At 43.3% G+C, this 26508-nt stretch overlaps 2 protein-coding genes across 2 annotated transcripts in view; one reads left to right on the top strand and one right to left on the bottom strand.

Annotated features, from left to right (window-relative positions):
• Positions 1-26508, bottom strand: part of TFB1M (transcription factor B1, mitochondrial) — a 74458-nt gene that overhangs the window by 3566 nt on the left and 44384 nt on the right. The gene's annotated exons all lie outside the window — the stretch shown is intronic.
• On the top strand, positions 9716-14047 carry CLDN20 (claudin 20). The gene is made up of 2 exons (XM_039234105.1): positions 9716-9801; positions 13227-14047. The coding sequence occupies exon 2, from the start codon at positions 13313-13315 to the stop codon at positions 13970-13972; it is 660 nt and encodes a 219-aa protein (XP_039090036.1). The 5' UTR covers positions 9716-9801; positions 13227-13312; the 3' UTR covers positions 13973-14047.

Raw genomic sequence — 26508 nt, 5'->3', positions numbered from 1 at the left:
AATCAGGTGACTGAAACAACTCATCTCTATAAAACGTGGGCAGGCGATGGGGTAGTTTTCAAAAATCTTTGCAAGGGCTTCACCTGCACCCTGTGTAGCCAGGTGAGTCGCTACCCTTGGCTTTGAGCGGACTCAGAGCAATCAATGGCTGCGCTCATTCTGTAAGGACACCCATTAGACCTGTGCTTGGTGGTCACTGAATTTCAAGATGGAGGTTTACAATGGCCTTTTAGGATCAATCCAAGTAATCATTCAAGTTGGTGGGCAGATAACAGGTAACTTCAGAGAAGGTTATTTAGCTCTGGAATGAGTGGAAATGAGCTGCTGCAGCAGTTCTGACTGTAAAGCTGGGCTTTGAAACAGAGACGAGAAGGCAGGTGGCTCCTCAGGGACCACTTAGTGCTCAAGTCCCCAGAAAGGGAATCAATTAGGACACTGCTTACTTTGGGTACACACGCTGATTAATCAGCTGGACTGAATTCACGATCGTCACCTGCACACCACGTTCTGGGAGCAATATTCAATGCCCTGGGAGCCCCACGCAGGTTCAATAGGAAATGGAAACCCCCAAAATGTCACTGTTTGAGCAGTAAGCTCCTACCAGCAGTGGGGATTCTTTACTTATCAGAAAATAAAACTCTCCAGGCATATTTGATAGACTTATACCGCGTCTTATTCTAAAACTGGACTCAATGGTAATTCACAAGTATATATTCAAAATAACAAAGGAATAGTATTGAAAGTAAAGACAAAGGGAGAAACGGAGCGAAGCAGTTACCACACACAAAAATGCTTGACAGAGACGGTGGTCTAACAAATGGGAAGTCTGCTCCTCATGGACAAAAGCCTTAGTCTCTGAGGAGCTGTTCAACTTGCTCCCTAGAACATCACACAGACTCTCAAAGGCTTAAGAAAAATATAGCAATTTATGGAATGGGGGTGGTACCACTGCTTTTCAAAAAATTCATTCTATTTTTTTTTTTTTTTTTTAATTCCACAGGGTTATCCTATCCTCCTGGGAGGGCTTGCTTCTAAAAATCCATGTGACTATAAAACTCCTTAAAAATGGCCTGTAATCTGTGAGGATGGAGTGTTTTCAGGGTGGAGGGAAAGTACTTGCATGTGACATGAGACCGTGTGGACGAGCACAGAGTGTGCCCGCGTCAGGGGGAGACCGCGTGGACGGGCACGGAGAAGGGAGGCGTGGAATGACAGTTATTCAGAGAGGGACTATCTGTAATGTTAAATGTTCTCATTAAATTTTAAGTTTTCTGAATTGTAGTTTCTGTGCTGCTTCATCAGTTTCTCCAAGTTCAGTAACAAGTACTCCTGCAGGAAACAAAGTGGTTAAAAGGCCAGGGCTTCTCAAGTCCCGCAGGAAAATCACCAGGGAACAGGGCCGGGGTGTGGGAGAGGGGCACTGGACAGGACAAAGACTGTGGGGGTGGCTCTGGGTTTAGGGGCAGGAGGGGCACGGCGGTAAGCAGGGGAGGAAAGATGGCTTCACCTCAAAGCACGTCTGTGGTTGGAAAGAGATAATCTGTGAGCGGAGGGCAGTGGAGAAGCCCCCAGATCCACTAGAATAACTTTAAAGGTCAAAGCCTCTGCTCACAAACTCAAAGATCCATCCCCACCTCTCCTCCTGTTGATCTGGAACAGAGCAGTGAATCCAGCCGTCCAGGAAGGTTCTAGGTCTCGCCCCATCACTCCGTACCTCTCCACGCCACCTCCCCCATCTGAGCCCACTGGCATCCCACCCCCGTCTCTCTGCCGGCCTCTGGGACTCCACTCTTCCAACCCTTTTATGTCAGTTCGTCCACGTTACAGCCTCCAGATGTGGGCCAGCAGCCTCCCAGTCTCCAGGGAAGCTCAGCTTTTAGCAAAATGGGGTACAATCTAAGCCCTAGCCAAGCCCAGGCCATTATAAAAACTCTACGATGTTCGGCTGCTATAAAGAACTAAGGCACCGATGCAGGGATAGACGCACTCCCAGTACACACACTGCCACCGCCAGCTTCTCTGGACTTGAACACGTGGCCTCCTCTCGGGGCGCCTGGTGGCTCAGTCGGTTATGCGTCCGACTTGGGCTCAGGTCATGATCTCAGGGTTTGTGGGTTCGGGCCCCACGTTGGGCTCTATGCTGACAGCTCAGGGCTCCGGATTCTGTGTCTCCCTCTCTCTCTTCCTTCCCCACTCACACTATGTCTGTCTCTCAAAAAAAACAGTAAAAAAACTTTTTTAAATTTGGCCTTCTCTTTGCCCAATTTCTTTGAGATACGGTTGGTGTTTGCAAATATAGGAAATGTCTTATGTTTATTTTCCATAAAGTTTTAAGCCCTGTACAAATACAGCAGCACCTAATGTAGCAGACTTCTGGAAGATCAAATGTAGTCCTGACACCCACTTAGGTTGGCTAACCGTGTATCCCAGCTAAGAGAAAACACCCACTCACAATCAAGCACGGTTTCTATCTAGTGGAGGACCCTGCAAAACCCGGTGTGACAACAGCCTTTCCAGTAACGCGTCCTGCCTCTCTGCGAGACCCCCCCGTACCGCTCTCTTCTCTACCCCGGCCCCCAACGCCACTTTTCAGAATTACTGTGAATGACGGAGCCCATTTTCTCTAGAACTACAGGAGAGCTGATTGGTAACTAGGGTAACAGATACAAAAATGCTTTTTACTAATAGCTGAATGCTTATTTAAAAAATGCAACTATTTTTTTCCTTCCTTGAATTTTAACTCTATTAAAGGGTTTCATTACAAAAAAGAAACGAGTACACAGGCACTAGATGCACTTACAAATTCTATGTTGCCGGCCACTTTCCAAACTCAGTCTATCACGGTACCAAAATAATCTGTGAAAATTTCAAATTAAAGGATTTATAACGAATTTAAATATTCACCTCCCAAATCCACTCTTAATATCAGTGCTGTACAAGTGGAGACGATGTTTCTCAATGTCAGCAGCCCCTGGCTGCCCGAGGCTCAGGCAGAAGTTCCGTTTTCCAGGCCAGCATGTCCAGGGTGCAGCTGGTTAGGACACTTCAGGAGACCTGGGCTAAGAAGCCAGAGAATCTCCAGTCCCAGATATTGCCAACTCAGATCCCGAATCAACGTGACAACAGAGAAGGGTGGAGAATGTGTTGCCCAGTTCCTAATACGCCAAAGAGCCACCTAACTACTCGGTGAAAGGCACAGAAAAACAGGAGCCGTTCCCTAAGAAAGGGTCCTCAACACATCCGCTGGCATTCAAGACCATCAAGGGACAAGCCAGTAGAAAGGAAAAATGATTAGGAACTTACAAATTATAACCGGCTGAGCTACATCCGTGACTGGGAGAGGAGAGAAAGGCGAGAGAAGGGCTACAGGGAACAGCAGGTGAGCCTTCAGGAGCAGTGAGAGAAGGACTCAAAGTTCAAGGTGGGGCCGTCTCAAGGTTAGTGTACATGCGAGGGGGAGGGTCTGGCTGGCTCGGAGGGGCCCGGCATCACCTGATGGAAAAGGGGGCAGAGGTCTGCAAGAGTCACATTCAGCATCAGGCGAAGTGACAGTAAGGGAGCACACCGGGGGTGCTTGGTCCCTGTACCCGCCAGTGTGCGACTCTTCAGGTCCCTGCACTGAGCTAATGACAGTCTCTACTTACAACTTCCCCAGACAAGGGTGACTGAATGGCAAGTCATTAATGCCTAGGATACTCGAATGACACATTTTATAGAAAAACATTTACAAATTGGAATGTCTATCAAATTTCCTATAAGTGGTTTATTCTGCCTGTAATCTTTGTCCAATTTGAGGACAGAATTTCAGTTCTAAAACCTTAAAATATGAACACTTTAATGGCATTCCAGGTGTTCCAAACCCAACATATTTGACACAGGCTGACAAACTTTAAAGAAAGAGTTGTAGGTATAACAGTGTATCATTTGTATTTTCCTAAATAGCAGTATTAATTTCTCCAGAAGCTCACCTTTTTTCCCCTCCTATAGATTTTTGAATGTTTTTTTTCTCTTCCTCCTTGAAATCCCAAAACAGTCACAGTACTTCCCCTGCAGAGCATGAGCACGTAAGAGAAAGACAGTGAGCTGAGAAGCGTAAGAGACGCCCACGTGAGGGGAGCAGATGGAGAGAGAAAGTGCTTTACCGTGTAAATTATGCATGTAAATATATGCATGCCAGTAAATGTACGTATGTGCATATGTATGTATGTAAATTATGCCTATTAGTAACAAGCAGGGCAAGATGAGTCAGGGTCTCTTGGTCCCAAAATAGGGAACCGATTTCAGGGAGGTGAATGCTCAATTCCAAACAAAGCACAAGAGGGACAAGAACAAACATCGGATTAAGATACTCTTACACTGAACTTGGAGTTCCTGGATGGTCATGGGGAAAACATCTAAAACCATGGCCTTCCCCACAAACCAGGACTTTGGTGTTTGTGCAACAGCATCTGGAGGGGCCCTACTCTCTGGGGCCGCAGGCTGGTAGCCCAATGGGCCACCACGGGGGCCCGGCCTCTGCTTTTGCAGCCCCGGTACGGTCTGTTCTTCAGGAGGATGTCCATCTAGGCAGCACAAGGCAATAATAAGCACTGCTGCTCTAAAACATATTCAAAGTCTCATAAATGAACACAGATGCCAACATGTTAATTCTCAAGGAGCCACAACTGCCGAAGAGACTAGGGGGCTGTCCCCAAGTTGCCTTGTCGGTCCCTTCCCCTATGTGCATATACAACTACAAAAACTACCCCTAAATGCAGGCTCCGTTACGGTCAGAAGACTGTGTGGCAACATGGAATGGGAACAAGTATATACAGACTGATGGTCCCCGTGGTGTCCACCCGAGGGCCTGACCTCTGACTGGCACAGGCGGCACCGGACTCTCCCCGTCCAGTGCTACGAGCACCCGGACCGTCTCCCCTGGGCTTCTGTGCTGTTCCTTTAAATGTCTTCATGGAGTCTGGATCTTCTGGTTTCTGACTGGAAAGACAGTCTGTCTTTTTAATGTTTATTATTTATTATTGAGAGAGAGACAGAGCGCAAGCAGGGGAGGGGCAGAGAGAGGGAGACACAGAATCCGACGCAGGCTCCAGGCTCGGAGCTGTCAGCACAGGACCTGACGCAGGGCTGGAACTCGTGAACCACAAGATCATGACCTGAGCCGAAGTCAGACACCTAACCGAATGAGCCACCCAGGTGCCCCCATGACATTCTGTCTTTAGAAAGGTGGATTCTACGGTTACTAGGTCTCACATGCTTATTTTGCTAGTTCAACTCACAGAGCTCTGGGGGCCTCAGTCTTCTCTATGTATCTATCACCAGAGGTAAAAAATAAGAGAAAAGATTCAAACTGATGCAAGCTTTATACTCTGGCAAGATCACAAAGTCCTCGTGGACTCAGCTGGGGCCCTAGAGTGTGGGCTGGGACGCAGGACACCTAGCGGGCAGGAGACAGACAGAGTCACGGGGGAGAAAGGCACAGAGGAACAAGGAAAGAGGAGTAATGGGGGCTGCGGGTCAGGCCCGCACTAGGCACATTCAGCACACGATCTTGGATATGACCAGTAAATGAGGAGGTTTATAAAAAAATGTCCTGCTCTTCAAAATAATGTGTAAAGAGGGTGTAACAAATACATGTTTACACTACTTATTAGACTGAAAAAATTAGATCGATCTGTAAATGTCACCACAAGATCTTAATATTCCAAAATATGTAAGGAAAACAGAAAACAGGATCCTTTCTCTGAAGACATAAAAGAAAAAACAAAACGTAAAAACTAGGTAACAGATAATAAACAAATGTAAGTGTTAACTTACACAGCCCCCCCCCCCCCCCCCCGCCCTATCCATGGTTTGCTCTCTGTGCTTTCAGCCACCCCCGGCCAACCATGGTCTGGAGGCAGAGGGCCCTCCTTCTGATAGCGTCAGAGTGTCCGCATAGCCTAACGCTATGTCACAGTGCCTGCGTCACTAGCCTCCCTTCATCTCACCACGCAGGCATTTTGTCATCTCACATCGTCATCATCACAGAAGAGTGATATGGTAAGATACTGGGACCACATGTAACTTGTATGACAGCGTGTTGTTAGAAGGGTTCTACTTGATCATTAGTTACTGCTGTTAATCTCTTACGGCACCTGACTTACAAATTAAACCTGAGGTATGTATACACAGGAAAACGCATGGTATATATTGGGTTTGGTACTCTCTGCAGTTTTAGGCACCCCCAGGGGTCTTAGAACATATTACCTGTGGATAAAGGTGGGGGGTAGTACTCTATGAGGAAACATACCCGATTTGATATAAAAATCAAAAGACTTGGGCTGGCTTCATTGGACATTTGAGAACACACATAAACCAAAGACTTCATCTTCATTTTAAACAAAGTCCTCGCTACAACAAGCTGATCTGTAAGCTACCAATCTTAAAAGTTAAGAAAGTCTTCGGGCTAGCCCGCAACATTATTTTAAAACTAAAATGACCATAAATGACCATAAATATGGAGGAAAATAATGAACCGATCCTGCTCTTAGCTGATGCTATTAATTTCCTAAGACTGGGTCCGAAGAAAACATCATTTAAGATTAAGTCAATCACTTTAAATTTGTGGGACTGGAACAGTGAACTACTTTATCCAACGCTGCACTTGCATTATTTTCAAAGCTGAACAGAAAGCAAGTAAGAGAAGATACTGCTTTTAAAGTCAGAACCTCAACTTTTCACTGGAATCAAGTGGGCAGCATTTTAAACATACCGTGAGTGGGCACCTCCAGACCAATGAAACAAGAGCCCTGGGCCTGGACCCCGGGCTCTTGTCGAAGCTAGACGGTGGCCACGTGTGGGCAAGGGGTGAGGCACACAGGTCTGGTGAACAACCTCATACAGAAGGACGTACTGTTGTTAGTTCTAAAATATTCAATTAAATTATTAGGTCTTTCAGAGAAAAGAGAAAAGCTTGTCTCAGCTTCAAGTGATCATTACTGAGAAAAACACACTAAGGAAATCACATGCACCTTTTTCTTAAAGACAGCTGAGTGAGAACACTGGAAAGAAGAGATCTGGGCTGCTGGGTCACCGGCCACGTCACGGACGGAGTACTCCGTCACGGACTCTGCATGGAGGAGAAGTGTTTCTATGCGAAGCCACGGAGAGGTTGGGGCTATGTTTTCGCAACGTTCTCCAGGTTACCACAGAAAGGAGCGGCTCACTCTAACGAGACTTACAAATACGTTCCTCTGTAAGTGGAGGCAGGGAAGTGCTAGGAACGCATGAAGGGCTTCCAAAATCACAGCACCCTGGGCCTCAGTCCCATTCCTGCTGCTCACTCATTCACAACCTTCGTCAAGTTACTTCCCTTCTCTGGGGCTCAGTTTTCCCATCTGCAAAATGAGGATTCCTACTGTTTCACAGGCTCGTCGCGAGAAGCGAGCTGCACAGTTGCCTCAGACAGTATCCAGCACACGGGGAGCAGTTTTATAAACAGTATTGGGCTCGAATGACAACACTGAAGAGCTAGCTACAAAACTACTTAAAATTGCCACCTCATTCAGAAAGGATAAAATTATACTTTTAGACTTTTAATCATACAAAGGTATAGTTTATTTTAGATACTCAGAACTAGTTTCTGAATTCATTTAACAAATATTTACTGGGCCCTGACTATTCCTGGCACGGAAGACTCGGCGGGGCAGGAGACGGACATCCTTGCCCCTGGGAGGTTCTCGAGCCAGGGAGTCACAGCAGAGGGACTCAGAGGTGGGAGGATTCTTGATCCTATTTTGAAGTTTAGTAACAAGATGATTTGTTAATTCAACGGCTGTTGGGTATGGAACCAAGGACGCTTTTAAGATCTGGGACCTGCCGGGATGAGTTTGGCCTGAATGGACACGAGGAAGCTGAGAACGGATGTGAGGAAGGTCCCTGTCCACAGTGGGCCTGAAATGTCTGTCGGTGAGGTCACATAGGCACCTGGATATATACTCGGGTGGTCAGGGGAGAGGGCCAGTGAGGAGGCCTAAACTAAGGTAAAGATAAGATTTATCTACAAAAGTTTGTGGACTTAAAAGGTTTAATTCTCATAACATGTCCACAGTGGAAGTAGAGGAGGTCAATGAATTCTATTGCTCTACAACCCTCTACGTTTCCATCTCTTTTTGTACCAGGAATCCCACACCTCGACTAAAGGTCTGTAAAATTTTTGAAAGTTACTTGCATTTCAGGAGTTTGTTTTTCTAAAAGAGGCAGTTAAGATGTTATAGGGTTAAGTGTTCCCATCACGGCAGAAGGGCAATCAGAAATGTTCTGAAAACGGAAACAGGGCCTCCGCACCCTGGAGGCCGGAGCCGCGAGCAGCCGGGCGCTCCACCTGCCACGGGTCAGCCTCAGCACAGGGCCGTCCGTACTGTCAACCGTGGCGCAGGGCGGACAGGGAGAGGTGCTAACGGGGGCTGGCGGGATCCTCCCGCTACGGCAGAAATTACAATGCCGGTCCTGTTAGTGCCTGAGCTTCAATTCTACTTCACCCAGTATTCACACAAAGAACTGTTTAAATACTTCCATGAGACGGAAGAAAAAAGTTCATATATTAAAATTACAATACTGTGGCTAAAAAACAAATCCCCAGGTGTCAGATTTCTAAAAGAAGAAAAATACCTTGCTAAATGCCAGATTTAGAAAAGATGAAAAAACTAAAAACAGAAAATCAAGAAAAATCCAGCTAATCAAAATGCACATTTTATTATTTACTGTTTTTAAAGAAATGGCTAACATTTAATATGGCTACGCTATTTGGGAAATAAAAAAATCAAATTACCTTCTTTATAAAGTGGCTAGGATTTATAGCTTGTAAAATTAAAATTAGTGAAGGAAAGTAAAAATGTGAACCCAAAGTAGATAGACATGAAGCGTGTCTGTGTCATTATTCATGGTACTAGGTCCTCAATATTTGATTTCACTATTTCATTTAATATGCTCCACATCATTTTGGTGTTATTTCATCACATTTTCTAAAAGCACTGATTTATTAGATTATACTCCAGAAATCTTTCTCAGTGGAAGGAATAACTACGAAAAATTCAGGACACAGCCCCTCCCTGACCCCACAAAATACTTGTAGATTTACTGATCAGATTCTAGTCAACAGTTGTTGCTGGGTTTCCTTTTTTTTCTTTTATTTAAAAAATATAGTCTTCCTTTTATTTAAAAACAGTCTTTTGGATGTCTTTTTGAAAGCCCCCAATTTTGTGACTCTTGATTTCAGACGAGTCACAAGCACCAGAATAAAAAGATCGTCTCGACTATCATTTGCAAAGCACAATCTAGTTAAAAATATTTCAGACCATATTCTTTAATTGGGGACATAATAAACTGCATCTTCCAGCATGGATAAAAATTCAAAAATAAATTATAACTGTGGACTGCAACATAATATTAAAGGAAAAGAAAGCCCTTTTGTGAGCACGCAAAGAATTCCTCCTCTGCACAGCAACACAAAAGCATTTCAGCTTTCAGGTTTCGACAAATCCTGTTGTAACAACAACTCCCTCCCTTCCCCGCCTCTCCTTTCTTAATTCTCCCACAGCTCAAAAAATGAGATGGAGAACCTGGTATTTATCTTCTAGCACCATCAGCAGTCTCCACCTCAGACTCCCATGTTGGTGTCTATGTGCGAGTTAACCTGGCGCAGCGGTGACCTAACGCTCAGAAGCTGGACAGGAGCCTCACGTGCGGCTTCTCCGCCTCAGACAGCTGCCTTTGAAGACAACTGACAGAGGGAGCTAAGACGCTGAAGGCTCCTGACAACAGGTATGGAAAATGAGAGGCTTCTACGATGCTCAGAAATAGAAGTAGAGACTTTTAGGTATCATTTAGTTTGAACTATGAGTTGTAAATCTGTTTTTAAAATACTAGTTTTGTTATAAGCAGCAGATCTTGTCTGGAAAACTGACTTCACATTTTAATGAAATCCACTCCAGACTTTGTTGGCAAATTAAGTCCACAAAGTTAACACTCACAGGTTGTGCTGGGCAGCAAGGTGCTGTGGAACGCTGAGACCTCCTGTTTAGAATTAAGTTTTACATGCACCCTTCGGCTGCTTCTGCTGGATTTCCTCCTATTCCTCCACCACCACCACCACCAGTGAAACAAAGTATGCTTTTATTCTGTACGAGATAGAAATTTGAGAGAACAGGCCACAAACTCTATCACACTTGTGGCTGGAGAGGAAAAAAAAATTCACAGCAGGAGACCTAAGATGCCAGTATATTTTTACAAAAGGAAAAGAAACAGTGACCTTCACTGTGGAGAACACATTTTTTTCTGCACAAGTTCTCTGTGCAGTAGAAAGCATTTAAAATCCAATATTCAGCAGTGAGCAAGCACTATGCTAACCAAATGCAATGTCATATTGTTTACACCGATTGTGGCTGTCTGTAATTCATCACTGCCAGCACGTGTTAATTAAGATGAACAAGCTGTCTGCAAGCCCGAATTACACTGAAATTTATAAAACGCAATGGTTAATGGGAAGAAAAAGGTTATAATTGGGAAGCTAAGCATAGATTGATCAACACATAAAGGTTACTCAACCAAAGTAAAAATAAAGAGAGAAATGAGATGCTCTTAGAGAATGTTAACAGCCATCTATCTCCATGCTGAAGAAACCATAAGCTGACAATGGTCTGGGAAGGCAGTAATTTAGGGAACTGCCTGGAATCTGAAATGTTAAAACCCAAACCTGAAAAACAACTATTATGGAACTATAAACATGTACTTCATTTTTTTCCCCTAGAAACTTTAACTCCTGTGCTATTTTGGTCTCAGGTATGAAAAGAGGTATGGAAAACAGAAAAGAATTTTAAGGCTGCACCAAAAGCCGAAGTACTCTGATGTATCTATAAGTCTGATGCCTAAGGATGTAAAGTTTCAGGAAACCCTTTTCTAAATTTGTCACGTTTTAAAGCTATGAACAAAAATATAACAAGTGAATTTAGACAGCCCAGGATTTAACTTCTTAGAGAACCAATATTCTAACTATGTTAAGTTTGTACTTTTAACATAGGCATGGATTAGTATTACTGCAGATATTTTACAAAAGCCAGGCATCAACCTCCTTGACTGAGTCTGAGACTAAGCATTTGCCCTATTAATGTCCTCTAAAGTGGTTTTTTTTCTTCTTCTTCTTCTTGGTGGGACAGGGAAGAGATGAAGCTGACAGCTAATGGTGCGTTCTGCCTGCAGATGCAGCGTTTTCTGTGCTTCCCTGGGTGCACACGGATTGAGTACTGGGGGGCGGGCGGGGCGGGGGGGAGGCGAGCACCTGGACACTGCTGCTGAGACCTGCATGGCCTCTGGGGATTTACCACCTCAGTGTCCTTCCCAAGTACAAAAATGACGATGCCTAAAGTTGTATCTACACTTTCATTCAGCTCTAAGATTCTATGAAAATAAATCAGCTCAGTGAAGGAAGAGAGAAAAAATTTCTAATGTCATTATATAGCAATTGTCACACGACATAAAACATACTAGCAACAGTGTCAATTATAATTTATGGAGTACTTTCTAGGTGTTAGATACTGTTCCCTAAGCCCTTAAAATGCATTTAACTCTTCAATATACATACTATAATCCTATTTTCCAGAAGAGGATACTAAGGCAGAGAGAGGTTCTGAAAAGTGAAGATTTGAGCCCAGTATTGTGGATTCAGAGCCCCATACTGCCTTTTGTGAAATATAGGAATCGTGACGGAGTCACTCTAATACATCATTCAAAAATTAATTCAGAAAGACACAAATGTTATTCCTGTATTTCAGAAACCATTAGGTTTCCCTCAAGGAAGGTAGTAAGTACTGCCAGATTAGAGCACAGCCAAGCCACAAATTCAGTGCTATCTTTTCTTTAAAAAAAAAAAAAAAGGTTACTTTTGGTATTCTTTCATGTACAACAAGTGATGTGGTTTTTTTCTGGCATGTACTTTCAAGATTCAATGTGACTACCAAATCCTTCTGAACAACCGGTTTTGCGGCAGACACTTCATTTAGGTCAGGGAAGGATTCTGGTCCCAGCTAGAAAGGATCTCTCATTCTCATAAGCAGAAGACAGTGGCCTAATTGTTCCAGCACCGAGTATCTTGTACCCGCAGTGAAACGAGTGCTAACCTAGATAAGGATTTTGTTAAAGTTTATTAACAGGAAATTAGGGATAATCATGCCTGTGGCTTTAACTTCTTTCCACGAATTTCCTTTCCTCCTTAAGCAGTTTATTTGGTTTATGTGTCTGGCACATGGTAAGTGCTTAATGCATATTTTTTTTTTTATGTTTTTTTACTTATTTCTGGGAGAGAGAGAGAGAGACAGCGTAAGCAGGGGAGGGTCACAGAGAGAGGGAGTCACAGACTCCAAAACAGGCTCCAGGCTCCGAGCTGGCAGTCAGCACAGAGCCCGACGTGGGGCTTGAACCCACGAACCGCGAGATCATGACCTAAGCGAAAGTCGGACACCCAACCGACTAAGCCACCCAGGCGCCCCTGAATATTTTTAAAATACAATCATTTTTTGGATACTTAAAACTTTTCTAATATAGATTTATAAATCATTCTTTAATTTTTAAAAATGTTTTTATTTTTGAGAGAGAGAGAGCACGCGCATGCGCAAGTGTGAGCAGGGGAGGGCAGAGAGAGAGGGAGACACAGAATCCAAAGCCGGCTCCAGGCTCCGAGCTGTCAGCATAGAGCCCGACATGGGGCTCGAACCCACAAAAGGTGAGGTCCCGACCTGAGCTTGGACGCTTAACCACCTGAGCCATCCAGGTACCCCTATAAATCATTGTTAAGAGATGGGCTCAAACTCATCTTCCTTATTACCTATGGAATATTTTAATTAGAAATAATGAATTTTAAAAAAACCTGTAAGCTATTAAAATTCTTTATCAGATCCTACAGCTGGAATTTGATATGTCAAAGTCTCCTAACAAGGCACATGCCCACATTACAGCCTTCAGCACAGCTTAAGCTTACAAAGAACAAAGCGGGCACGTATCAAGAGCCACCCATGCGCACTCAGGAGAATGAGCCGTAGCCGCCGAGGGCCTGACGCGAGCTTTCCTCCTGGGCCAGGCTATCCTCAGCCACTGCTTGGCCTATTCTGTGTGTCCCCCCCCCCCCCCCCGTGCACGGAAACGTAAGCCTTTTTGTTATTCCTTCTTTCAATCCTGGTTTTGTCTTCTTTCCTTAGCCTTTGTTACTTGGTCCTCTACCGCACCGATAAGGGCCACCACAGTCAAGCACCAGGTAACGGGGAACACAGATAAAGGTAGGGGCATGGCTTCCGCGGGTCTCCAGCTGCTGGCTTTCGCCCTGGCTCTGTCGGGGGTGTCCGGAGTGCTCACGGCCACCCTGCTGCCCAACTGGAAGGTGAGCGTGGATTCGGGCTCCAACATCATCACAGCTGTCGAGCAGCTGCAAGGACTGTGGATGGACTGCACATGGTACAGCACCGGGATGTTCAGCTGCGCCCTCAAGTACTCTATTCTGTCCCTCCCCGTGCACGTGCAGGCCGCACGGGCCACCATGGTCCTGGCCTGCGTCCTGTCCGCGCTGGGGATTTGCGCTTCTGCGGTGGGGATGAAATGCACTCGCTTAGGGGGGGACGGAGACACAAAGAGCCATGCTGCCTTTGCTGGAGGGGTCTGTTTTGTGTCTGCAGGGGTCTCTGGCTTAATCCCCACAGTGTGGTACACAAAGGAGATCATCGCAAACTTCCTGGACCTGACAGTGCCAGAAAGCAACAAACATGAACCCGGAGGAGCCGTCTACGTCGGATTCATTTCGGCCACGCTGCTGCTGATCTCTGGCATGATTTTCTGCACTTCCTGCATGAAACAGACTCCAGAGGCTTGGCTTCATCCAGCCAAGCAGCGGCATGAATCCACCACACAGCCAGAGGGCACCTCGGCGTACCACCTCAAAGACTATGTGTAAATGACTGCGTAATGCATATGGAATTTTTAGGTGGCCGTTCTGGCTTCTGTCTTTTCATTTTAGAGAAAAAATATAATTGAGGTCATTTAAAATGGCACCAAACTATTGTGTACAATTAGATCTGTTTTAAGATTATTTTTCCATTACTTTTTTCATGTTTTATCTAGTGGCTTATAACTGAAAAAGGTTATATAAGACAATTCATTGATGCGTGTTTTTTCTCCCCTTTTGAGATAAACTGTTGACAGATCTTCTGAATTGTTATTTAATTGGATTTTATAAAAGAACTAAATTGCCAAGTATAAAAAGCGCCTTTTTCTGTGTTAATCCAGGGTTGTCAGCTGCTTTTGCCGGCTGTTTGCAACCACAGTGACTTGCTTCTGTCCTCAAGCTGGCTTGGAACCCGAGGCAAAGAAGACATGTCCACCTCTCTTAGGTGCTGCCCAAACCGGTCTCCCCAAGTTCTCACCCACTGTGACCTCCTGCTTCCTTTTTCACTTTAGAAAATAATCTACGTGTCTGTGCATGAGCCAACAATAGGGTGGTCAAAGATAAGGCAGGCAGGGCAAAGGAAAAGAAACTGGTAAATGCTCCCACAGCAAAGCAAAACCAAGCCAAGCGTAAACTGAAATATCCAGGATTTGAAGGCATTAAGTACAAAATAAGTGACAACAGGGGCACCTGGGTAACTCAGCTGGTTGAGCGTCTGACTTCAGCTCAGGTCGTGATATTACATTTCGTGGGTTCGAGCCCTGCATCAGGTTCTGTGCTGACAGCTCAGAGCCTGGAGCCTGCTTTGGATTGTGTCTCCCTCTCTCTCTGACTCTCCCCTGCTCATACTCTGTCTGTCTCTCTCAATATTAAAAAAACAAAAACTTTTAAAAAACTGTTTTTAAAGTGACAATAATAACAGTTTGCTATAGAATGCTTAAGAAGTGCCATCTTTTGCTGCTAGCAAGAGGATGTTCTAGATTCAGTTCATTTATCCTCCAACTGAGATTCTATACCCTACAACTTGGTCTTCCACTTTCCTCTCACTGGTAAGTATTTGGATAAAAGTTACTTTTAGGTTGTCATTTTTTTCCTCAACCAAAACTTTGCTGTTCTCTTATAAGTCAACTGCTTCAATTAGTTAACAGAAAGGATAAAGAATACTTTTAAAAATATAAGTTAAATTATGTAATTCAAATATCTTAAGAAAATAAAAACTGGAGTTTCTAATGTGCAAAGGGGACAATGAACACATTGTTTCTAATCATGATTCATGTAATTTAGACTTAGTCATTGCCCACCATAAAATGGTAAAGGGGGAAAAAGGGTCATTTCTTCGTACATTAGTAACTCAGGAAGTGGGAGGAATATCTTTCATGTGACTACATATTTTTCATTTGTGCCTATAGAAGTAGAGACTAAAATATTTTATACCTAGTTTACTCATTCTCTTCAGCAACAATGTCATTAGCTATTAATAGAATGGCTAAAATGAAAAGGTACCATTTCATCTGGGAATCAGAAAAAGAATTATTATTTACATAGAAGTTTAAAGTATGGGTTTCTTTTGGATGGTCATATTATTTTCTTTAAAAAAATTTTTTTTTAACATTTATTTTTGAAAGACAGAGCATGAGCAGGGGAGGGGCAGAGAGAGAGAGAGAGACACACACACACAGAATCCGAATCAGGCTCCAGGCTGTCAGCCCAGAGCCCAATGAGGGGCTGGAACTCACCAACTGTGAGACCATGACTCGAGCTGAAGCCGGACACTTAACTGACTGAGCCACCCAGGAGCCCCTGGATGGCCATATTATTTTCTAAGCACACGTATATCAAGAAAACTGACAAAAAGTATTTTTATGCAAATTAACGTGACAGGACTGCTTTGGCCCCTGTACATCTCTCACTTTGCTTACTGTGACTGGCTTTATATGCAGTTTATGTATCTGACAGTCCTAGTGCTAAAAGTTTATGTATTCTAACTATACTTCAAAAATAATTTTTATTTTTGCTCTAGAGTATTTTCTTCTTAAAAAGGCATAGGGGTGTTTTGAATTTCAGAAAAGCAGCCATTTCATACAAATTGATGGCCTAATTCCATCCAGACTGGACACAGCAATGATGAAATGGCTCTGAGTCCCTCTGTCCCTCCAGGACGCACCCCTGCTGCATTCCTCCACCTGAACCCTCCCACGCTCACCCTTTGCCCGCCCACGCTCCGACTCAACCTTCGGGGTTCACTGGGACCTCCTTTGTGAACCCAGCGCCGACTCCCTGAAGTTGGAGCTTGCACCTCCGTCCTCCCTGGGAATGCTCTATTTAAACAAGTTACCAGTTCACATGGCTGCATCTCCAACTACACTGCGAGACAAGGTGCCGTTTTTACCTTCGTATCCTCAGGGACCCGCCAACAGTGCGAACGATGACGGCCTAGCTCAGTCCTTGCGGATGGACCCGGACTGGTTTAGATCCCAGGAGGTCTCTAGGAGGCAGGCACTCTTCCCAGCCGGGAGGGGCCCGGAACACGGGAAAGGCCCCCCCCCCCGCCCCCCATCTGCGCAAGGCCGGCAGCCAGGAGGCGGAGGGACGGGTTCCGCTGCAGGGCGCCGGGCTCTCGAGTCACACCAGGTGCGCGCCAGCTCCCGCGGGCACAAGGCTGCACGGTGCGTGTCACTGAATCTAGGTCTCGCCTGCTCCGCTGAAAAGGAGGAAATGACGGCGCTTGCGCACAGAGGGGCTGTGAGGCTTCGATGACACGACGTGCACAAGGCGTGTGGGGGTAAGTATGCTCCAGCGCTGCTGGGAAGTTCCCGGTCTAACCCAGCAGTTTCCAAGCGCAGGAAACACGGGGAGGCACCGGAGCCGGCTGTGTGGCCACAGCAGGGGTGGCGGTACTGGGACCCGGGGAGGAGGCCAGAAATGCTGCAAACAACCTACAATGCCTGGGCAACAAAGACTTTTTTAGCCAAAAATGTCAACTGTGAGGAGGTTGAGAAATATATATATATATATCTGAATATATGGTCTAATATATCTGAATTCTATTTAAATATTCATTTTTTAAAATCAAGTTACCAAACCAAAAGAAGAAAACACCAGAAAGCCCCAGAATATCATGCTTATTTTACCTATAGAGCAGATATGTGTGTATAAGTATGTGTGTATGTGTGTATATATATGATATATATATTATGTATATAAGTATATACTATATAATACATATTATACTATATATCATATATATTTTATATATATAATAAGTAGATACTGTATTATATATATAGACTGAAGAAATCAGTAATTTGGGTCAAGACAGAGACAACGAATGAGGTCAGGAGAACTGGGTACAAGAATGGATAGATTTACTAGAAACGTAAGTGATGTCAGAGCTGCTAACTAGTGGCTAGTTACGCAAGCAAAGGTAAAGGGGGTGGCCTCAGATGTCCTCCAGGTGATCCATGCCCGACGTGGCAGGTGGGCAGGTGAAGAGGCCCTCAGCACACTACGCATGTATGGGCAGGAGCAGGCTGGGGTATAGACAGATTCAATTCTGGATTCAGTGTTTTCTCATTACGTCTTTTACTACTATATTTTTAGCTACATGATGTTGGCATAAATTCACTGTATCGACTTTTGAGATTTGTATCACAGGGTATAATCTGTGAACCTGTTGCAATCTCTTCACTACCTCTGATAATTTTTTTTATTCACTTCATTGCACTTTATATGTACATGAAAGTGTCACCTGCAAAAATGCAATTTTGTTTCTTTCTTCCCTGGGTTTATAATACTTGTTTGTGTTATTCTTGAGTAATTATAAAAACATAACTCATTAGGATAAATTGTAATAATAAATATCGTTTCTATCCAACACTTACTTGATTTTTAAGAAGGACTCTGGTACTTTAATTATAAAACTAGCTTTTAGTTTACATATTTATTATTTTAGACCCACCCACTTTGAAAGAGCATTTAGGACTACTTACAATTGCTGGCACAGTAAGAACAAAAACAATGACACAGGTGAAAGACTAAAGTTACGAAGGCGAGAAAAGAATACTATTAAATAATCCTGGTTGAAGGCTACTAAAGGAATTAAATATGAAACTCAGAACTTGTGAGCAAGCAAGGCACAGAAGGCCACACGAGGCCTGTGACTGCCCGTCTCCGGGTAGGACCCTACAGAGGCTGCCAAGGTGTCCTGCCCAAGCTCCCCCCGGGCTGTGCATCCGTCCTGGCTGCTGTGAGTGCTGGGTGCTAAGGGCTCACAAGTACGGAGTTGCTGACCTTGGCAGGTTAGGGCACCACTGCTCCCAGGAAGTGGCCAGGAGCCCAAGAGTGACCACACACGGGTAGAACATGCCACTCCCTTGACTGACTGTGGGACAATCTGTGCCCCAGAGCTCCCGCTCTCCCCTTTGACCCAGTGGGCCCAGGCTGACGCCCGTCTCCAGGCACGACAATTATCCTGCTTACCAACCCCCCCCCACCCACCCACCTTGCTTTACCCTGCTTCCCTCACTGCTCTTCTCAGAACAACTCAGTACAGGACTTTCCTAAAAATTCTCATCTCAATCTCTAATTCCAGGAAACCAGACCTAACACAGAAGAATATTAGTTAAGGAGAAGAATGTCTTCTGACCTTAAGTCCACAGGGTTCTCAAATATAATATTCAATAGAAATAACATCCTATCAGTTTCAAAAAACACAAAGGCATGAGAAATGGCTTTCTTATGTGATTTTACCCATTTTATGAAGATCAGGATTATTTCACAAAGAAGTCAAGGCCTCAACAGCTGTCAGCAAGGACAGTTGAAAGCTTCTAAAATGTCTTCAAAGGTCAGGCGTGGATGCCCCAAGTCCTGACCTTTTCTTTATAATGTCATGGGTGTATCATCGTTAATTCTCCTAAAATTGTATTGACAATATGCTTTAAAATCTGTACCCCTACCTCATGTAGGGGTAACTTGCTCCATATGCAGTACTCCTAATTGGCAAAATTGGATATAAACTATATGGAAGTCTAAGAAATTAAAATCTATACAACTATATCAGTATATACTAACTTAGTCCATAAACAGTTGTTTATAACCATAACAACAATGACCTTCCACTGACTGCCTCCAAATGCTAGATACTCACATTACTTCACATTGATTATTTCTCAAAACAATCCTTCAAGCGTGACATTACTGCCACAACTTGGGATATATTAAAATTCAGCCTATTAACCTGACCAAGTTCTCATAACTAGGAACACTGGAATTCCAGTATGTCTAGTTTCCTTTAAAATACTTCTGGGGGTATCTGGGTGGCTCAGTTGGTTAAGCATTGTCTGACTTCAGCTCAGGTCGTGATCTTGCATGAGTTTGAGCCCCACTGTGGGCTTTTGTACAGAGCCCGCTTCGAATCCTCTGTCTCCCTCTCTCTCTCTGCCCCCACCCCCTTGCACTCATTCTCTTTCAAAAATAAAATTAAAAGGCATATAAAAAACTAAAATACTTCTAGTTATTCCACTAGAGTATGCTGCCTCTATCATAATAATCAAAGGAGCATGTTGTGATTCTCATTTTATGTCTAAGCACCCTATCTATTAGGTTCAAGGATAGCATAATGGTTAAGACCCAAAGTTTATCCATTCTGTTGGGAGTTATGTTAGATTACGAGCCCCGTGACCACAATTTTAAGAAGAAAAAAAAAATGACACAGAATTTTGAGGGTTTAGCAAATAGCTCAATATTTCTAAAATTTGATTAATGTGCAGATCAGCTTAAAACATTACTGTAGAACCCCAGAAATATATGGATTCTCCAGGGTCTAAAAAAGTCAGCTTGAAAAACTTAAGAAATAAGCTTTATTTGCTCATGGAAGCATTTTTCAATTGTAAATCTGCCCTGTAAAAGAACCATTTTGTCTTATCATTGGTAAAATAATTTTATGAACTCAACAGTGAAATGAAAATACAAAATTTTACAAATCCTAACTTAAACTCTATATATGAAAAACTCTAGAAGTTTAAGAAACACTAGAGTAAGTCAAGTAAACTAATTTCATGAATCTAATCTAAGAAGTTGCATTTTCTGTAGATAGAAAAGAATTTTGCAATTGAATGGGGCCTAGAGAAGCTAAAGTAGTGAGTTTGACAAGAATTTAGGTCAACTAGTCTGGACAGGATTGTTATAGTTCACGGAAGTAAAAGCTCTGTCATCAGAGCTTGATTTAGTTGGTCTAAAGACCAATAACTAGGAGGGATTACAGATTCTCCAGAAAAATCCTAAGGTGGTTATAAATACGTCCTTGAAATACCACAGAAGAAATTCTCCTATCTAATTCTCAGGGTTGGATGAGAATAAGTACTGACTTTTAGGAAGTGTCTGCGTTCATCTATAGAGAATTAACCTCCCTCTCTCAAATCCCCAGTGAACCTGCCTGTCCCTCTCATTTATCACTTAGCCTATTTCACTTGTGTGAGGAGTTATCGGTGTTTATGACTGTCTCCTCATGTATTCAGAAAGGTTTAGCCAAAGGGACAGCCTTGTGCCATTATTTTATCTTCTCTAGAAGAATCTGCCCCTTTCTTAAGAAAATAAAATTTTTTAAAATTTGCTCAATGCAACCATTAGTCAAATATTTCCTGGCTTTCCTCAGAGTATTCCTGATCTGCTAAATAGTAAAACTACTTCAGAGCAGCAGAGAATTCTTTTAGAACCAAAATTTAATCATTTGATTTGTTTTCCTTTATCATAATACAGTGTCTCTCCTTTTTGGCAATGGCTTTCCCAGATTACAAACAAATTCCCTGCATTTAATATTTATAACATGAAAAGTATCTAAAGAAAACTGCTATGAGTATGTCTAACTTGCCAAAAAGCAAACATCCCTCAATAAAGTGAACCAAAAACATAGCTAGTTTTTTCCCAAATAATAAATATTTTCACGAAGCCTTAATCCTGGAGGAAAGAACATTTAGTTAACTAACTGCATGTGTATCTTACCCCAAAATCAAAGACAAGGCTGGTAACAACCTCTAAAAATGCCCTCGACTAAATAATTAAAACAAAAAGAGGGGCACCTGGGTGGCTCAGGCAGTTAAGAGTCAGACTTCGGCTCAGGTCATTATCTCACGGTTCGTGGGTTCAAGCCCCGAGTCGGGCTCTGTGCTGACAGCCAGCTCAGCCTGGAGCCTGTTTCAGATTCTGTATCTCCCTCTCCCTTTGACCATCCCCTGCTCACGCAGTCTCTCTCTCTCTCTTAGAAATAAATGAAACATTAAAAAACCAAAAAGAAACAATCCACTAAAAATATTCTTAAAATCCACCTTAAGAAACACTTGATAAAATTTAAATAGCTTAAAGATTCTGGATTGTGGTAATAACCCTAACTATAAAAGCCTAAAAATAAAGATCTTTGGTTCTGATATACTTGGGTCTTACACGATTCAAATGTTACATACACTCATGTGCATTATGAGAAGAAAGCAAGCTATACAGTCAGCTGGTTTTCTTCATTACAATGGCCACCTGGTCTAGGCTAGAAACTATCTGAAAGCACAAATAAGTTAAACCTGATGATGACCCATAAGACATCTCCAGTCATTGGATTACACCCGGAATCTAACAGGATCTGTTATTTTGGAAGAAATCATTTACAATGTCTGAAACCTTGAGATGCTAAAAGGAGGTGGTACTGAGAATGAGTGTTCTGAGCTTGACTTCGAAAAAAGCTGAAAACTATTATAGGAGAGGAAGATGGACTGAATTCCGATGGTTACCCAAAAGCTCAGCTAACTGGGGTGGCCGACACGGCAGAGGAAGTGGACGATGGTAGAAACTATGGAGGCTCTCAGACCATCTTCAAGATGGACAAGAAGGGCTAACACTATTGCTCAGGGCCCCATTCTAAATACAGAATCTCTATCTAAATCTAAAAAACCATATAATACAATTTTTTTCATGCTGTCTACTTTCCTTAATGAATCTCAAATGAAACGTCACAAAACTTATTTCTTGAGATTTTCAGGAAGAAGGAATCTGTCCCTCACCAGCTGTAAACTTCCTGAAGGCAGACTCCACGTGTGATTGTGCCCCATCCCTCTCATGCATCCCCCCACCCCCCAGAACCGCTCTGCCCAGCCCAGGCCTTTTCATGCGATAGCTGCTCAATGCACATCCGACAAAGAAATAGATGAGTTTTTTTTTTTTTTTTTTTTTTATTTCTAGGAGAGAGAGAGACAGTGTGAGCAGGGGAGGGTCGGAGAGAGAGGGAGTCACAGACTGAAACAGGCTCCAGGCTCTGAGCTGGCAGTCAGCACAGAGCCCGACGCGGGGCTCGAACCCACGAACTGCGAGATCATGACCTAAGCGAAAGTCGGACGCTTAACCGACTAAGCCACCCAGGCGCCCCGAAATAGATGAGTTTTCATAATAGATGTCCTGGAGTAACACATCCAGTAGTAGTTTTGCTGAAACAGACACCACTTTATCATTTTTCATTTTTGGCAGAGAAACTTTGTTTCTGTAATTAGCTTATAATAGTAACAGTCTCATTTAATATCCAACTATTTTCCACAGATGATTAATCACAAGTAACACTGCCAAAATAGGATCTCTTAAAAATGTGGAAAGAGGAGGACTGGAAGAAGGCGGTGCGGGAGGAGGGGGACCCCTGGCCCACCTCATCCATGGACACCCCAGGTAATAGGTACATCTGTGCAATTAACCCTAAACATGACCTGACAACTGCAGAACGGATCCTGCAGCTAATCACAGAAAAGGCGACACTGGAAAGGGGAGGAGGAGCAGAGCTGTGGTTGGGAACCAACCCCCCCCCCGTGCCCCCAATAAGAGGGACAGCAGGAGGGCAGGGAGAAGGAAGGTTGCACCGGATACCAGGCACCCAGCACTGGGAAGACAAGCACCCATTACAGCTGGCTTTCAAAACCAGTGAGACTTAATTTAGGGAGCTTTTAAAATCAGCAGGGCTTGGGGCACCTGGGTGGCTCAGCTGGTTAAGCGTCTGACTTTGGCTCAGGTCATGATCTCATGGTCCATGGCTTCCAGCTCTGCGTTGGGCTCTGTGCTGACAGCTCAGAGCCTGGGGCCTGTCTTCAGATTCTGTATCTCCCTCTCTCTCTGACCCTCCCCTGCTCACGCTGCCATTTCCTCTCTCAGAAATACATAAAAAACATTACAAAAAATTTTAAATCAGCGGGGCTTAACTCTGGGTACATTAAAAATCAGTGTAATTAACTCCAGGAGAGCAAGAGGTCATAGGAAACTGAGTCCCCACCCTTAAAGAGCCAGCATATTAAATAGCTCCACCCAAGACACAGCACAAAACCAGGAGCTTGAAAAGTGCCTGTGGTCTATGTGCTGGAGATTTACTTACTAATCTCAAAACGTGCACTAGAAGAGCAGGTCTTCAGAAGACCTCCCCGAGAAGACAAGTGCTGGCAGATGCCAGTTCTCTTACCCTCGCTCAGCCCAGATAGCTGCGCATTTGTGGGGAGCAGCGCTGGCACTGCGCACCTGTCCAGCTACGCTGCGTGCCCCTCCCCCGTGCTCTCCTGTGGACCGGCCTCATGTAACCTGCCCGCCTTGGCAGGCGTCCCTCCAAAGTGGCTCCCTCCCTGCCACATGCTGCAAGCAGCCCTGGCAGGGCCTGAGGCCATTCCCAATGTGCCTCCTGCCCTGGGGAGGAGGAGGGAAACCTCCACACAGCGCTGTGTCCAGTTCCGGTAGCTGAGCCTCTAGCTGGCTACACAGGGACAAAACCTTGCCATTCGGTGTGCCCGCAGCTGTGCAGAAGCTGACTGCAGACAGCTGGTCTATCGCTGACCTTATCCACCTAGAGGCCCATGGAGTGCTCAGATGGGCACTCAACAGCACAAGGGCCAGGCCCTATCTGGCGCCCACAGCACGCCAAAGTGGGTCATGCAGCTGACTGGGCTAAGGACCACCTGGCGCAGCCACGACAGCACGGTGCACCGAGTCCATGCAGGAGACACCCCTGTGGCACCTGCTTCTGGTGACCAGGGCACATTGGGCTACAGCGCACCATGTGACTTCTGCGCAAGGCCAGGGGACATAGCTCACCTCCCTCATACACAGAAACAAAGTTAGACAAAAACAAAGAGACAGGAATATGTCCCAAATGAAAGGACAAAAATCATAGCAGAAGAGCTAAAGGAAGATAAGCAAAATGCCTGATAAAAATTAAAAGGAATGGCCATAAAGGTACTAGACTTACTAGGAACTTCAACAAAGAGAAGATATAAAACAGAACCAGTCAGAGACGGAGAACTCGACAAGTGGAATAAAAAACAAAATACACTAGAGGGAACCAACAGCAGATCGCAGGAGGCAGAAGAATGGATCAGTGATCTGGAAGACGGGGCACTGGAAAGCAATCAAGCTGCACAGCAAAACAAAAAAAGAATAACAAATGAGAGTAGGTTAAGGGAACTCAGAGGCATCATCACGTTAATTACAACTGCATTAATGAGATCCTAGGAGGAGAAAATATAAACAGGCAGAAAACTTTACTTGGAAAAGGAAAGAGACATCTGGATCCAGAAAGCACAGAAAACCTTGAACAAGATTAATCCAACGATGTTCATACCAATGCATAAAATACTTAAAGTATAAAAAAGGAGTAATAAAGAGAGAATTTCAAAAGCAGCATGAGAAAGAAACAGTCACATACAAGGGAAATCCCATAAGGCTTTGGCATGATACACTCAAAGTGTTGAAAGGAAAACACCAGCGACCAGAAAGACTGTATCCAGTATGATTACTATTCAGAACTGAAGGGGAGATAAGGAGTCTCCCCAAACAAACACTGAAAGAGATCATCACCCCTAAAACAGACTTACAGGAAGTGTTAAAGGGACTTGAGTGGAAAGAAAAGGCCATAACTAGAAGAAAGCTATGAAAGGAAAAAAAACTTCACACATAAAAGCAAACTTCTAATAAATGCAGTAGATTAATCATTTTAAGACAGTATCGAGGTTAAAATACAAAAATAGTAAAATCAATTATGTGTATAAAAATCAGCCAAGGGACTTCACATTTTGCAAAATAAAAAGATGTAAAATATGATATCATATACATAAAACATGAGGGGGAGTAAAAATTTAGTGCTTTTAGAATATGTTCAAACTTAAGCAACCATAACTTACTACAGACTGCTATACACGTTAAGATATTATACATGAAGCTAATGGTAACCACAAACCAAAAACCTGTGATAGATATACAGAAAATAAAGATAAAAAAGTTCAAGCATAACACTAAAGAAAGCCATCAAACCACAAGGGAAGAGAGCAACAAAGGAATGGAGAAGTATAAAAACAATTGGAAAACACATACTGTGTATGTGTATTACACCATACACAAAAATAAACTTAAAACAGACTAAAAACCTAAATGTGAAACTCAAACCATAAAACCCCTAGAAGATAACATAGGCAATATGTCTCTGACACAGCCACAGCAATATTTTTCTACATATGACTCCAGAGGCAAGGGAAAACAAAAGCAAAAATAAACTATCGGGACTACACCAAAATAAAAAGCTTTTGCACAGCAAAAGAAATCATCAACAAAACAAAAAGCAATCTAATAAATAAATGGAAGAAGATATCTGCAAATGAGAGATCTGATAAAAGGTTAGTATCCAAGTTATATAAAGAACTTAACTCAACACCAAAGAAACAATTCAACTGAAAAAATGGACATAAGACTTGAGTCATTTTTTTACAAAGACAACATTCAGATGGCCAACAGACACATGAAAAAAATGCTCAACATCCCTAATCATCAAGAAACGGAAATCAAAACCACAATGAGACATCACCTTCTATCTGCCAAAATGGCTAGAATCAAAAAGACAGAATAACAAATGTTGGTGAGACCGTAGAGAATAAGGAACCCTTGTGCACTGTTCGTAGAAATGTAAATTGGTGCAACTACTGCGGAAAACAGTTTGGACATTTCTCAAAAACTTAAAAATAGAAATACCAAAAGATCCAGTAATATGATTACTAGAATATACCCAAAAAACACAAGAACGCTAATTTGAAAAGATATCTACACTCCTATTTATAGCAGTTGTTATTTACAACAACCAAGATATGGCAGTATTCCAAGTGTCCGTTTATAGATAAAGATATTACTTAGCCATAAAAAAGAATGAGATATTGCCTTTTGTAATAACATGGATGGACCTAGAATGTATATGATAAGTGAAATATGTAAGAGAAAGACAAATAACATGATTTCAATTACACACGGAATCTAAAAAAACAAAACAAATGAACAAATAAGACACAAAGAAACAAACCAGCCTAAAACCAGACTTAGCTGCAAAGAACAAACTGGTGATTGCCAGAGGGAAGGGGAATAAGATGGGTAAAATAAATAATACAACTTCCAGTTATAAAATAAATAAGTCATGGGGCACCTGGGTGTCTCAGTCGGTTGAGCATCCAATTCTTGATTTCAGCTCAGGTTGTGATCTCACAGTTCATGGGATCGAGCTC

This window comes from Hyaena hyaena, unplaced genomic scaffold, assembly GCF_003009895.1.
Source record: "Hyaena hyaena isolate Hyena2069 unplaced genomic scaffold, ASM300989v1 scaffold_81, whole genome shotgun sequence".
NCBI classification, from domain to species: Eukaryota; Metazoa; Chordata; class Mammalia; order Carnivora; family Hyaenidae; genus Hyaena; species Hyaena hyaena.
Note: the sequence above shows the minus strand (reverse complement) of the source record. Positions and strands in the feature narration are given on the sequence as shown.